This window comes from Chanodichthys erythropterus, chromosome 22 (assembly GCF_024489055.1).
Source record: "Chanodichthys erythropterus isolate Z2021 chromosome 22, ASM2448905v1, whole genome shotgun sequence".
Classification (NCBI taxonomy): domain Eukaryota; kingdom Metazoa; phylum Chordata; class Actinopteri; order Cypriniformes; family Xenocyprididae; genus Chanodichthys; species Chanodichthys erythropterus.
In genome coordinates this window covers 24903151-24918701 of record NC_090242.1, presented here as the reverse complement: position 1 = coordinate 24918701, position 15551 = coordinate 24903151, and the positions used below count along the sequence as shown (strand labels likewise).

Here is a 15551-nt window from a genome sequence, read left to right as displayed (position 1 = left end):
GTACTAAACAATTTTGGAAATATTTGAAAGTGAACTATTTTGTATTGTGATGGCATCCTTTAACATATGACACAGAATAAGAAGCAAAAAATTTATGTTTTGTTGAGGCCCTTGCCATGAAAGGGAACAAGACCAATTTTTAAAAGCATAAATGTGAAACTTTATAAGGTTGGTAAGCATTTTTATAGCACCTCAAACCAAAATGTATGAACATTTGTTTTAACATTGTGCTTTGCAAAAAGAATGCCATTTCAGGACATATCCACCTTCAACAGTTTACTTTCAACTCAGTGAAACACATCTAGCTGTACTGTTATTAGCACACAAACTTTGAAAGTTTGAATCTTTAAATTTTAAAAATATTATATTTTGGTGTATATGATGTACTAAGACATATGTGACATTATGATGTGTCTCTCTCTGCAAGTTTGTTCATGCTGATAACTGTGAAAGCGAGCTTGGTTTCTAGTGGTAGCCTATGTCTTACCACAAAAGATATAATCATCTCAGTATACTGACATCAGTAACACTTACCACATTTACATGAGGTTTAGAAAGAAAAAAAGGAAAAAGATGAAGTAGTAGAACTTCTTAAAGGTTGCCATATATCACTGTGTAAATGTTTATTGGATGATACCGTATATTACAGCCAGTGAGTTTTACCCACCTTCATGGGATGTCATTTTCAAATAATTCTTTGAATAATTCTTCAGTTAAACATATATATATATATATATATATATATATATATATATATATATATATATATATATATATATATATATATATATATATTAGATAAAAACACACACAAACCAAAATTTATTCAGACACCTTGAAAATTCCATTCATTAATACAGTTTATTCACTATAGTTAAAACAAAGATCTCAAAGTTAAACTGTGTCAGAAAAAAAAAAAGAATCTTAATTATGTCAGATAACACTTAAGCAAAACATGGTCAGGTCAAAGTGTCTCAATAATTTTTGGTTCTAATTTTTTATCAGTTTTACTGGTAGTCCACTGTATGAAGAATTTTTGGGTATAATATGTCACAGTTTACTTTATTTTGCTATCCTCACTTACATAAATGAACTATAGTGTCCTGCACCCACTAGTAAAGAAATATAAAACATGTCTGAATTTTTATTTATATATATATATATATATATATATATATATATATATATATATATATATATATATATATATATATATATATATATATATAGTCAAACCAAAAATTATTCATTGTATTGTCTTTGTGTTCTCTACAACAGAAAAGTAGATCACAAATTAAAATATTTTAAAAAGAGATCAAACTATTTTTTATTACATTTTTCTGGTCACATTTATAAAAAATAAAGATCAAATATTATAACAATACTAGTTGGCTATAGTAATATCTGAAATAAAAAAAAATAAAAAAAAATTAGATAGAAAACTGAAAATTATAAACATTGCAGCTCTACATCTCTGAACAAAAAACAGAACACTACAAATAGACATAAAACATATTGTTTGAAGACATGTGGCGGTTACCAAAGATCTTGATTTTTTTTTTTTTTTTTTCAAATTATTAGAATTTTTTAAAAAACTAAATTAAGAAAAACATATTTTAATATTCTAAGACACAAATCAAGTTAATTTGTCATTAAATAATCCATTTGATGATCAGATGTTCTTGAAGATTGATACATGGTTGATTTTGAACGAACATAACAGTCATTATAGAGTAAATAGAGCCAGTGAGACTTTTCATCTTCCAGGAAAGAGTCACATCACTTAACTAACTTCAGGCTTAATCAACACATCTGGTCAACATCTGCTGGAGTATGTGCTGATGAACAGCCCACCACCTACGATTAGCAGAACACCGGCCACCCATCCGACATAGATGGAAGCTCCTAGCTCTCCTTTCCTCCCCGCTTCTGCTAGAGGATTATAGAAGTCCACAATAATGACATACGCCGACCAGCTGACAGCAACAAGGCAGGTTACACCTGCAACTATATAGACTGCACCAGCTGCTATTCCAAGGTTGGCCTTTTTAAGCCGCTCTTCTCTGTAGAAGTTGGTGCAATTGGCCCCAACAACCGACAGTCCAACAGCAACCACACTGACAGCGATAGAAGCACAAATCAAAGCCCGAGCTGCCTGTAGATCTTTAGTCAGAGCCAGAACAGAGTCATACACTTTGCACTGCATGTGGCTGGTGCTCTGCAGGACGCAGTTCATCCACAAGCCTTCCCAGAAAACCTGTGCTGTAATGATGTTTGCTCCCACGAAGGCTGTCACTTTCCACATAGGCAATGCACATACTAGAATAGTACCACATAGGCCTAACACAGCCAGACATACAGCCAAGATCTGTCGACTCCTCATCTTTTACGGAACACAAGCGATTCATCTGCAATAACAGGGAGAAAAGTGTCGTAGTTGTGAGAGCAAACGACTATTGACAAAGTGAATGCTCTTCCTTGTGCCACAGGTGTTGGTATTTGAACAAAGAGAAAGCAAAGCAAGGGGAGGAAACCTGTATCGAGTTTCCTGCTTGACTTGATTCTTCTACTCAGTATGTCCACATATTCATGGAAAAAGTACACAAACGATTTTAAGTGATGGCTGTCCTTAATTCAAAACACTGCAAACACTGACTGTTTTTATTAATGCAATAGTTCAACCAAAACCAACCAAAACCAAAACTCACCCTAATGTCATTCCAAAACTAATGCTGTTTATTTTTAATGAAGCCTACCCAGATAGCATGTAGTAGCTAATCGGCCCAAGCTCGGATGCCCCGCGGCGCCTGCGGCTCAGACTCGGCATCGGCGTGTGTTAACTGGGCCAATTGTGGCGCGCAGCTCGCTCTGGCACATGTACATTTGTTACGGCTGTAAAGCGCTGGGCTCATTCCTGTTCACAGCAACTGGCCCAACTTTGGCTGTAAAGATCTGGGCCACTTCTGGCAATGATTCGGCTTTTGTTCACTCACAGAATAATGTAGCAATAATTAACATGAAATTGTCTTAAAATTGACTAAAATTTCCTGGTAGTTCCTGATGTTTGTTAGCTACACATTTAATGTATAGTGAATTTGTCAAAAACAACATATCTGCGGTAAAATGTAATATAATAAAAGTGCCGTATAAGACAGAACATTCTCTAATATGTATAATAGCAGATCTATTTCTAAGTAATGTAGCAATTTATTCTTTTATATGCTTGTATGTGTTTTAAACATGCTTTGCACACTCAGGTGATTCATTCATCTTCACTCGCTTTGCGGTGGGAGGGGTCTTGTACCTGTGGAAGTGGGTGATATCCGCCATGTTTGGAGTGGACACGAGCAAAACAATGGATTGTTTACCAAGAGATATTAATGTATAACTGAAAAACTTTTTCCATTTATCAATGTGTTATTCAAAACACTTTTTAAATTTGTTTATACTTATTACATTTTACAGTGTATAAGTAAATACAAGTGTAATTTTTCAAAATTTGGTATTTTATTTACAGTACTGTAATTTGTATAACAACTGATGTTATTTGATGTAAAATAGTTTTGTAAATAAATGTCTTCATGTGAGTTCTTTACAAATTGACAAAATTGCTTTCATAATGTGATGTTTGTATAGACTTAATATGTATTATAATTTATACAATTATAATGTAAGTAAACACAATGCAACTGGCAGAAGTGAAAAGCTAACAGTTCATGGTGAAACTTAGGTTAAAGGTGCCCTAGAACTTCTTTTTAAAAGATGTATTATAAGTTTAAGGTGTCCCCTGAATGTGTCTGTTTCAGCTCAAAATACCCCATAGATTTTTTTTAATTAATTTTTTTAACTGCATATTTTGGGGCATCATTAACTATGCACCGATATATAGGTTGCGGCCCCTTTAATTCTCGTGCTCGCGCTTGCCTTGAACAGCATAAACACAGTTTACACAGCTAATAGAACCTTCAAAATGGATCTTTACAAGATGTTCGTCATGCATGCATACATTGGATCATGTAAGTATAGTATTTATTTGGATGTATTACATTTGATTCTGAATGAGTTTGAGGCTATGCTGGGTGGCTAAAGCTAACATTACACACTGTTGGAGAGATTTATAAAGAATGAAGTTGTGTTTATGAATTATACAGACTGCAAGTGTTTAAAAATGAAAATAATGACAGTCTCGTCTCCGTGAATACAGTAAGAAACGATGGTAACTTTAACCACATTTAACAGTACATTAGCAACATGCTAACGAAACATTTAGAAAGACAATTCACAAATATCTCTAAAAATATGTTATCGTGTTAGTTATTTTTGCTCCATCTGCCATTTTTCGCTATTGTCCTTGCTTGCTTACCTAGTCTGAGGATTCAGCTGTGCACATCCAGACATTCTGCCCTTGTCTAATGGCTTGATCATGGGCTGGCATATGCAAATATTGGGGGCGTACACCCTGACTGTTACATAAATCGGTGTAATGTTGAGATTCGCCTGTTCTTCTGAGGTCTTTTAAAAAAAAAAAAAAAAGATGGAGGAAACAATGGAGTTTGAAACTCAGTGTATGTCTTTTCCATGTACTAAACTCTTATTCAAGTATGCCAATATAAATTTAATTCTAGGGCACCTTTAAGTGAATGCATGCAACATTGGTATATCTTGCCACAAAAGATATAATCAGCAAAATAGGCAACCACCACACCTACCACATTTGCAGAAAGTTTAGAATTAAAAAAAAAAAAAAAAAAAAAAAGTAGAGAACTTAAAATAGGTTATTTGGCTTTGTAAATGTTTATTGGATGAGATGTTACAGCCAGTGTGTTTTATGCATTCACTCTTTCGCCCTTTATGAACCATTTGACTTTCACTTAAGAGCAAACATTAGCTGGTCATTTAATATCTTGCAACCTGAAATCAGTTAGATAGGCTATGGAAAACTGAATTATAAAATGGTTCCAACTAAACTCATATAAAAATATAAAGCACTTAAGACAGTGGGGGGGTAAAACAAATCATGGGTTTTCCTTTAAGCAAAGAAGAGACGAAAGAGTCTATTCTGTCACCAAGAGTCAAATATGATAGTTCTGACGTCCATGTTATGAAGAAAGTCATTATGAAGAGCTACAATAACGTTTAAGACCAACCCCTTTTTGGGTCATTAATTGCGGAAGATAAGCTCTGTGACCAATTAAAGTTTAAATTTCTCATGTTTTGTTAACTAAACTTAATGAAGTACTATTAAGATTAAAGCCTTAATACGGTCTGCAGAAATAAGCTAAACGCAGGATAAATGCAGTTGCATGACTTCAAAGTCACCATTACACTCGACAATTTAGTCTTCATTTAACCGAGAGAGGAAAAAAAAAAAATATATATGTTTGGAATAGTTTGCTATAACGCGATTAAAAACGGTGAGGACATGAAAGCGAAGCAACGAGTAGGAGAGTTTGTTGTACCTGGCGACTTGAGCTTAGCGCCAATTCCAGACCGAACTCAACTGAGCATGAGCAAAGATTACCCTGTACCATAGACTGTAAAAAAAAGGGGAATCATTTAGACGGTATACATTTAAAAAAAATGAAATTTATTACATTAAAATAGTCATGAAAAACCAGAAAGTAAAAGTTCATATCTCTTCCTTTACAAACAGGAGAACTCGTCATTAGTCCAGAAAGTCTGAGTTTCACACATAGGCCCCTGGAGCAGACCTCGGAGCGGAGTACTTCACGGAGTAACCACGATCCTCACTCTTCGGGCACTGGCAACAGAGAAGCGCACCTCCGATAAGCAGCAGACCAGACGCGCCCCATCCGATGAACAGCGACGCTCCCAGCTCCCGCTTCTGAGCCTCAGACAGGACGGGGTTGTAGAAGTCTCGGATGACGGTGTTCGCGCACCAGCAGACCGGGATCAGACAGAGAATACCGCCCACCAGGAAGAACACCCCGGCTGCGACCCCTACTTTGGCCTTGGCGTCCCGGTCGTCAATGCAGTTGGTGCACTTGCCTCCAGCGACGGCCAGAAGAATTCCCAGGAAGGTCACGAGGATGGAGATGATAACAAGAGCACGAGCGGCCTGGAGATCTTGCGGTAGCGCCAACATGGAGTCGTAGACCTTGCATTGCATCTGACCTGTGCTCTGCTGCACGCAGCTCATCCAGAGGCCTTCCCAGAAGATCTGCGCGGTCACGATGTTAGTGCCAATAAACGCCGTAACCTTCCACATGGGGAGTGCGCAGATAATGATATCTCCCAACCAGCCAATAACCGCGAGGGCAGTGGCCAAAATCTGAAGTCCAGCAGATGCCATTACGTTATTGTGCGTGCAAAAATCAGAATATCACACAAATGAACGATACGGTTTTTTTATAGTGGCTTTTTAGAGGCGCGGTTTGTAAACAATGTGATTTGATGCAGCTGCTGAGGATTTCCCGCTCTTTCCTACTAATTGCTTTCAGACTCATTTAGATTACCAACAAGCATTTGAAGTTACTAACAAGGACGATGAACATGGGGACATTTGCGTAATTTGTGGGTGGGACATTTTTTTAAAGCCATTTAAAAAAAAATAACATACATAATGTATTTGCTTAAAGAACTTAATAATTTAATTCATGCATGTAAAATTCTTTTGTTTTTTGTTTTTTTTTTAAATATAATAAAAATATAAATAGGCTTGCACTTTATGCCAAGGTCATGCGCTTGCTGCTGCTCCGTTGTCATAAAATCACTTGAATATATACAGATACAGAGAGTTACAATTACTAACAATACATTTAAAATTAATTGGTTAAAAAGATGTTTGCTTGGGTCAGATTTTATGTGGTATTTTATCCCTAATAATATATTTAATAGAGTAGGTGGCCTTTCTTTTTTTGATGAAATGCAATTAGGCTACTCCACTGGTAAATTACCTGTTAAACTGGCCAGATTTCATCAACAAGCTTTGTTAGCCTGGAAACTTGTTTACAACCACAACTTTTTCCCCCACAAAACCATCTTAGATTAGAAATAGATCAGTCTTCTTTGATAAATGGTTTAATAAAAACATAATTTTTGTTGCTGATCTATTAAACTCTAATGGTGATTTGTTATCTTATGAATGTTTTATGAATATCTATCAATGTCCTGTTCCATTTAAAGAACTCTTATAAAGGTGATTCCTGATGGATTAATATGTCTAATGAAAGCTTCCCTTTCCCATGAGTCATGCTCAAAACAACTCACAGTTATGTTTGGGAGGTGTTTCACTAGAATAAATTTATTCCTCAACTTTCTCAATCTCGAAACTCAATTTCTCCAAAAGGGGATTTTTTGGGGAGTTCCAAGTTAGATAACATTCAGTGAAGGAAAACATTACCATACAGTGGGTACGGAAAGTATTCAGACCCCCTTAAATGTTTCACTCTTTTTTATATTGCAGCCATTTGCTGAAATCATTTAAGTTCATTTTTTCCCTCATTAATGTACACACAGCACCCCATATTGACAGAAAAACACAGAATTGTTGACATTTTTGCAGATTTAGTAAAAAAGAAGAACTGAAATATCACATGGTCCTAAGTATTCAGACCCTTTGCTCAGTATTTAGTAGAAGCACCCTTTTGATCTAATACAGCCATGAGTCTTTTTGGGAAAGATGCAACAAGTTTTTCACACCTGGATTTGGGGATCCTCTGCCATTCCTCCTTGCAGATCCTCTCCAGTTCTGTCAGGTTGGATGGTAAACGTTGGTGGACAGCCATTTTTAGGTCTCTCCAGAGATGCTCAATTGGGTTTAAGTCAGGGCTCTGGCTGGGCCATTCAAGAACAGTCACGGAGTTGTTGTGAAGCCACTCCTTTGTTATTTTAGCTGTGTGCTTAGGGTCATTGTCTTGTTAGAAGGTAAACCTTCGGCCCAGTCTGAGGTCCTGAGCACTCTGGAGAAGGCTTTCGTCCAGGATATCCCTGTACTTGGCTGCATTCATCTTTCCCTCGATTGCAACCAGTCGTCCTGTCCCTGCAGCTGAAAAACACCCCCACAGCATGATGCTGCCACCACCGTGCTTCACTGTTGGGACTGTATTGGACAGGTGATGAGCAGTGCCTGGTTTTCTCCACACATACCGCTTAGAATTAAGGCCAAAAAGTTCTATCTTGGTCTCATCAGACCAGAGAATCTTATTTCTCACCATTTTGGCAAACTCCATGCGGGCTTTCATGTGTCTTGCACTGAGGAGAGGCTTCCGTCGGGCCACTCTGCCATAAAGCCCCGACTGGTGGAGGGCTGCAGTGATGGTTGACTTTCTACAACTTTTTCCCATCTCCCGACTGCATCTCTGGAGCTCAGCCACAGTGATCTTTGGGTTCTTCTTTACCTCTTCTTTTCTTCCCTGATAACTCAGTTTGGCCGGACGGCCAGCTCTAGGAAGGGTTCTGGTCGTCCCAAACGTCTTCCATTTAAGGATTATGGAGGCCACTGTGCTCTTAGGAACCTGAAGTGCGGCAATTCCTTTGACCTCATGATTCTCATTTGCTCTGACATGCACTGTGAGCTGTAAGGTCTTATATAGACAGGTGTGTGGCTTTCCTAATCAAGTCAAATCAGTATAATCAAACACAGCTGGACTCAAATGAAGGTGTAGAACCATCTCAAGGATGATCAGAAGAAATGGACAGTACCTGAGTTAAATATATGAGTGTCACAGCAAAGGGTCTGAATACTTAGGACCATGTGATATTTGTTTTTCTTTTTTAATAAATTTTGTGATGGAGCTGATATATGCACCTTCTGTAAAAAAGAAGATATTTGTCATTTATTTTTCTCATGTAATGTTTTATCACTTTTCTGGAAAGATTTGAGTTCCTATTATTTTTGTATTTAATATGAATTGTTATTTACACATTAAGAATGTTGTTTGCTTTTTTGAAAACCAAAATTGTTAACTTTCTTATCCTTGTGGCAAAAGTTATTTTGCCACAAGGATAAGAAAGAGTAATTAATTAAAGTAAGAGTAATTAATTACAAAAACATGTATTTCTTTTTTGAAAATATATGATGAGATCTTTCATACATGATAAAAAAGATACAGTTAAACAGTTAAAATGATTGTCTCATCATGAATATTTAGATTATTTGTTTATCATTGTTAAAACATTTTAATAATATTATAATCACAATTTTGTAAAAGAAAAAAATTACCACACCCACAAGTCACAACTAACAATTTTGCCCCTATAAAGTTCTTTTTCACAAGTGTAGGAGACAACAGTGTCAGTGAAGAGCTTGATATGCAATACATCAGGTCTGTGAAGACAGCATAGAAAAAGGCAAGGTAATTATCAGAATATACTTTTATTGCTTTTTTTTTGCGCATCAAGCTGTAGCCTACTAATTTTGTCACATGATGCAAAATGTGTGAAAATAGGCTATTTTTTAGTTTTATTTATGATAGATAAATGTTCATTATGAAATTAGCCAAAAAACAAAAGAGTCTGACATTTTATTTAAAAAAAAAAAAAATGCTTAGAATTTCCATTAATATAATTTCCACCATATAATGTAATCAAAATAGGCATAATTTGAGGTGTTCCTGACTTTCAGAAAACAATTCAAGAATGAAAGAATGTTCCTGTATACAAATTAGTGTGAAAAGAATCTTTTAAGATTTTATGAAATATTTAGATTTTCCATTGCATCATGCATAAACACATCAAGGGCTGTGAAGTAGGCTATATTAAAGCAGAACTCAGCAAGATTCGCGAAGCTACCCTACAGTTTCCTTCAGTGAATCACACTGTCGTAAATACTCCAAGCGCAGCTCTGGACTACAACGACTACAACGCTCAACAGCGCAGTAGTTTTGCAAATACAGTACAAGAAAGAGGAGGTGGGTAATTTGCAAATACAGTACACTCGATGGAGGTGGGTAATTTTCGAAATTGTCTTATAAAGTCATAATATATACATTGTTTTTGAATTACCCTAAAGCATTTTGTCACTCTCGCGTGCACGTGAACATGAGGCGAGGTTGTGTCGGGTCGGCGCAACTCAACTTGCAAGTGCTGTATTCTGGCCTAGACGTGCCAGAGGGGGTTAGTGTATGCCTCAAACACACCACTACAAGTCAACTAACCATCGTAAGGACTTAGTAAACTTTTTATGAAGGTAAAAAAAGTTACTTAGTTCTGCTTTAAGTTCAAATGACCAAAAGAGACCCAAAGTTCACACTGTAAAAAATGACCGTGATTTTAACAGTAAAAGACTGTAAAAATGCTGCGGTGAAAAACTGTTGATTGGTTTACAGAAAGTTTCCGTACTATATACGGTGAATAACTGTAATAGATCTAATGGTACATTTAATGTAATTTTACGGTAAAATACCGTTAAATTCACAGTTTTTGGAAGTGAAAAATAACAATTCATTGTAAAATTTACAGTGAAAAACCGTATATTTACATTCCCACAATTCCCTGCGTGATACTTCACATTTGATATATTTTTGTTGAAATAAATCCGTTTCTTCTTAGTTTTTCTCATTTTTTTCTAATCAGTTATGTACATTAGGGTTTTATGTTACATCTAATGTTGTTAAATTAATGTTTATTGCATTTATAAAATGTCATGCATGTTACCATGATGGTGTTTAGTGTGTGTGTGAATGACACTGTGTGCACCTTCTATATATTAGTATTGTGCTTCTCAGCTTGTGGAAAAGCTGCTTGTGATGAACTTTGATTCATCATGTGACTCTTATCACCACTGTGTTTGGTGACTGTCAGTGTATTATAAAGGTACAAAACAGATATTAGTACTTCATTAGGTTGGTAAATTAACATTATATCAGTTAATGAAATACGTTATTTTACTGTAAATTTAACAGATTTAAAATGTAAAATTCACATGTAACTCCGTAAGTATGTTTACGGTTTGATGTCATTTTTACAGTATTGTTCTGGTAACCACAGCTGCCGGTATTTTTCCGTAGAAACAACGGGATTTTTTTTACAGTGCACCAATAAATAAATAAACGGGGCAAAACAACGTCTCTCTTTTCTTAACCCCACTTCGTTTCTTCAAATCCCACCCCGATGTGTAAGTGGGATCATTTGCATACAAGTCCCTCTCAGACGGTAAAGTTTTGCGAAAGGGGTGACGATACAAGAAGAGCCATGGCATCTTTAGGGCTGCAGATATAAGGGGTTGCCCTGTCATTTGTTGGGTTACTGGGCTCTATCTTGACCTGCGCCCTTCCGATGTGGAAGGTTACAGCCAGGTTACAGCCTTCATCGGCAGAAACCTCGTGACGGCGCAGATCATTTGGACGGTCTGTGATACAGAGCACGGGGCACATGGAGTGCAAAGTGTACGTTTCAATGCTCGCGCTGCCTGTGGACCTGCAAGTCGCGCGCGCTTTGCTCGTAATTTCCATCTTGCTCTCTGTCGTCGGCATTCTCCTGGCGCTTGTAGGGGCGAAATGTAACACCTGTATCGAGAACAAAACCGCCAAAGCAAGAGTTGTCATATCTGCGGAGGCGTTTATCATAATCGCCGGACTGCTGTGTCTCACACAAGTCTGCTGGTCGGCGAACACCATCGTCCGGGATTTCTACAACCCGCTCCTGACGGACTGGCAGAGACGGGAGCTCGGGGCGTCGCTCTACGTGGGCTGGGCTGCCGCAGGGCTGCTGCTCACTGGAGGCGCGATACTCTGCTGTCAGTGTCCGTCGAAAGACGCCAAAAACCCGGCACCAAAATCAAACGTCTCGGAAAAAGAAAGTGTATAAAGAACATTTAAAAGAACATCAGAACTTTTGCCTGTTGCTTTTTTTTTTTTTTTGTATTTTACTCAAGGTTTATAATGGACACTTTTACACTTTTGTCTCTAATTAAAAACAAGAAATGTATTTTAATACAAATTAAAACAGGCCTATTAACATCTCTTCTATGATGGATATATTGTCAATTTCTGTTATTTTGATCATTTATGTGTGTGCAGAGCTTGGTGACTGTTCAGAGATTTTGGCATTAGTCTATGCTTTCAATAAAAAAAAAAAAAATAAAATAAAAATAAAAAAAAATAAAAAAAATAAAAAAAATATATATATATATATATATATATATATAAGCAGTAATATTAAAAATGGGGAAAACAATCCACCAATTTAAAGTGTATGTTGCATGTATGTAAGAATGGCATTTAACCCCTTTAGACTCTGATGACTCTCTGTGTGTAAAGGTCATTCATTTTATTTTTTTAACATCTCATTTTTATGTTCTGGTCAAAATCATCATACTTGAAAAAATAATTTATATTAATAATCTTACATAAACTCAAATGTAGGTCTATTTTATGTGCAAGAAAAGTACCTTTTACTTGATGGTTATACCACAGCCTAATATTTTTAAGTGTTATCAAACATTAAATAATAATGTAACCAACATGAATTCAGTCATGGCCAAATGGATTTTGAAAATGTTCTCCTTTTATAATCTCTATAGACATCTTTACTTGTCGTTGACCCACAAAAACATCATTTATTTGTCATATATTTCTATAATTCCTGGACAGAGTGCTCATATGCTTGATTAAAACGCGTGTAGCAAGGCTCTGTTAATGCTTGAGCTTGTTTAATTTTGCTGGGGGGCAAAGTGTTTCTCCTTGACAATGAAAATAACTTATCCTTTGTGTGCATTGGTAAAAAGCACCAGCACAAAAAGCAGCTGTGGAATGGTTAAGTGAGGAGTGTTTACATGTGTGTAAAAGAAAAAATCTGTATTTCATGGTCAGTCACACAAACAATTTTTATTGTAAATAAACAGTTGTGAACTCATATTCATTCAGTCATTTTCAAGCATTTAACGAGTGTCATGGTAATTTGCGTGACATCTGCAATGAGTCATTTTGCACAGTACTTGCCACATATCTTCAGGTTATGCTCATTTTCTCACACGTAATCCATTGCTGGGGTCACAGATCTTCTATGGGTGTGTTTGGCTGCCGTGTAGGGCCCGTTGTCATTGGACGGGCAATTCCAACAAAGAAGCCCACCACCCAGCACCAAGAGGCCCCCAGATCCCAAGCCTATGTAGAGACAGGCTCCCAGCTCCCGCCGCTGGGATGCTGTTACTAAAGGGTTGTAGAAGTCCCTGACAAGAGTGTGGGCAGACCAGCACACAGGTATCAGGAGGAGAAAGCCAGCGATAATTAAAACCACACCTGAGACGATGCACGCTCTGGCTTTGACTGTTTCGTCCTCCAAGCAGTTGGTACACTTTCCTCCGACCACAGCCATCAAGAATCCAAAGACGCCTGCCATGATGGAGATGACAACCATGGCTCTGGAAGCCTGCAGATCTTGTGATAGGGCCAACATTGAGTCGTAGACCTTACACTGCATCTGTCCGGTGCTCTGCACGACACAGCTCATCCACAAACCCTCCCAGATGATTTGTGCTGTGACGATATTTGCTCCAACAAAGGCCGTGACCCTCCACATTGGCATGCAACAGGTGAAGATGGCCCCCAACCAGCCTACCATGGCAAGCATGATGCCCATGATCTGGATGCCTTGAGATGCCATTGTTGCCGGACACAGGTCACTTCATGGATGATTGCGCAAAGTGTCTGAGTTTTAATTGTAAGGGTTTTATATAGCCGCAAACCTTGGGCGGAGTTCTAACATAAAAAGAAGCGAAAAGAGAACCAGACATTTGATATTCTTTGACTATTGTGTGAGGTGTATACAGCTAGATAACTTGAGAAACCATCTGGCAGTCTAAATGATAAAAAAAAGAGAACTAAAAATGTGTACTGGTGAAATAGCTTCACATTATTATGAGTATTTTGTGTCATAAATAAAAAAAAATCTTTTTGTTGTTTGTATAGACATTGGACACAATTAATGGTACCCTTAGAAATTCTTATGAGTAAAATATCTCTAAAGGATGACATGTGTCTGTACTGTCCTAATGCACAGTGAGGAGGAGATTTTGAGTGGACAAAGACTCTCCAAGGATCACAGCTGGAGAATTGAAAAGATTAGTTGAGTCTTGAAGTCAGAAAGCCTAAAAAATTCACACAGCACCGCCCAAGTGGGAGGGTTTTGGGAGGGTTCAAGAAAAATTCTTCTCGCTCATAAAAAACAAAACAAAAACAAAAAAACAGGACCGGCTTCTATGGTCAGATGAAACTAAAAATTGAGCGTTTTGGCAGCAAACCCACCAGATGGTGGTATATAAAGTACCCTATGCCCACGGTTAAATCTATTGCTGTTTTAGCAAATACTAACTGATAAAAAAAATCAAAACCTGACTGCTTTTTCTAGAAATCTTATAATGGGCCAGATGCACCAACATGGAACTGGGAATCTGAAGGATCTGGAGAGATTCTGTATGAAGGAATGGTCTCTGATCTCTTGTCAGGTGTTCTCCAAACTCATCAGGCATTATAGAAGAAGACTTGTGTGGTGGAGTTTGCAAAAAGTATTGAAAAAAAAAATATATATATATATATATTTGGGGTGTAATGGTACACTGAAGTCACGGTTCGGTATACCTTGGTTTTGGGGTCAAAGTGTGACCATTTTTCCTATTTGTACCAAAATGGAACTGAACTTCTGCTTCAATAAACCCCTAATTACTGCTCATTAGTAAGTAAGGTTGTTAAGTTTATTTATGGGGTAGGATTAAGCTATGTAGAATAAGGTCATGCAGAATAAAGCATTAATATGTGCTTTATAAGTACAGCCAATATCTTAGTACTATGCATATAAGCAACTAGTTAGTTGAGAATTAGACCCTAAAGTTTTACCAGAAAAAGCAACAAATCAACAATGCTAGGTTTCTTTTTATTTATTTTCATAACAGACAGTAATGCAAATTTATGAAGTAGTTGGTATTGGTATTAAGCATTAAGCAAGAGAATGCACTCTTGCATAGGTCATATTTTTTTCCAGGGCCAATAAAAAACAAAAGGTATTTGGTCACAATCTGCTACAAAACTGAAAAGCATATCATGTTATAAAAGGCCAAATAATGAAAAATGAAAATGAAATGAAAAATAAAACATGCATTAAGAGTGTTACAATTTGCACCACTATTTTTAAACATTCAAAGCTTAAGCCCTCCTATACATAATTTTCCGTGGTCCACTTCATTTTGAGTGCGCAAGCCTTTCAAAATGTACTCCTTTGTCCATGAGCACAGAAAGACGCATTCGACGAGTATGCTCTATCTGGAGGAACTGTTTTCAAGCGGTCATTCATATGTGTACTGTTCGTCTTCTTCTTTTTTGTCCTGTTGTGGCGGTTAGCAAACAGTGTTGTATTACCACACACGCCCCCTTATGGATTGGAGTGTAGATTGCCTGTGACTGACTGTATTCATCGTCTAACTGCATGAACCGAACCGTGACGTCCACACCGTTTGGTTCAGGGATGAATACATGTACTGTTACATCCATAATAGATAGATAGATAGATCAATTTTATGAATTTGTATGATCTCATTTGTACATTTTCCTACGGTCTGCTTTAGTGATCGACCGATGTATCGGTTTACCGATATT

At 37.0% G+C, this 15551-nt stretch overlaps 3 protein-coding genes across 4 annotated transcripts; 1 reads left to right on the top strand and 2 right to left on the bottom strand.

The window, feature by feature from the left end:
• Nucleotides 1-1395: 1395 nt before the first annotated feature.
• LOC137013255 (claudin-like protein ZF-A89) lies at nucleotides 1396-6317 on the bottom strand. 2 transcript variants are annotated; one of them, XM_067376934.1, is made up of 2 exons: nucleotides 5805-6317; nucleotides 1396-2378 (listed from the first exon to the last, which is right to left on the bottom strand). In XM_067376934.1, exons 1-2 carry the CDS (start codon nucleotides 6311-6313, stop codon nucleotides 1817-1819), a joined length of 1071 nt encoding a protein of 356 aa, XP_067233035.1. In that variant the 5' UTR covers nucleotides 6314-6317; the 3' UTR covers nucleotides 1396-1816. The 2 variants fall into 2 exon arrangements, with proteins under 2 accessions (XP_067233035.1, XP_067233036.1); XM_067376935.1 differs by lacking the exon at nucleotides 5805-6317 and adding an exon at nucleotides 2709-2719 and having other exon boundaries at nucleotides 1396-2375.
• A 4837-nt stretch (nucleotides 6318-11154) lies between these two features.
• On the top strand, nucleotides 11155-11988 carry cldn29 (claudin 29). The gene is given in 3 exon segments (XM_067377037.1): nucleotides 11155-11256; nucleotides 11259-11305; nucleotides 11307-11988. Coding segments are annotated over 3 exon segments (612 nt in total). The 3' UTR covers nucleotides 11770-11988.
• Nucleotides 11989-12930: 942 nt separating this feature from the next.
• On the bottom strand, nucleotides 12931-13650 carry LOC137013094 (claudin-4). The gene has a single exon (XM_067376703.1). It carries the CDS (start codon nucleotides 13564-13566, stop codon nucleotides 12931-12933), a length of 636 nt encoding a protein of 211 aa, XP_067232804.1. The 5' UTR covers nucleotides 13567-13650.
• Nucleotides 13651-15551: the final 1901 nt, after the last annotated feature.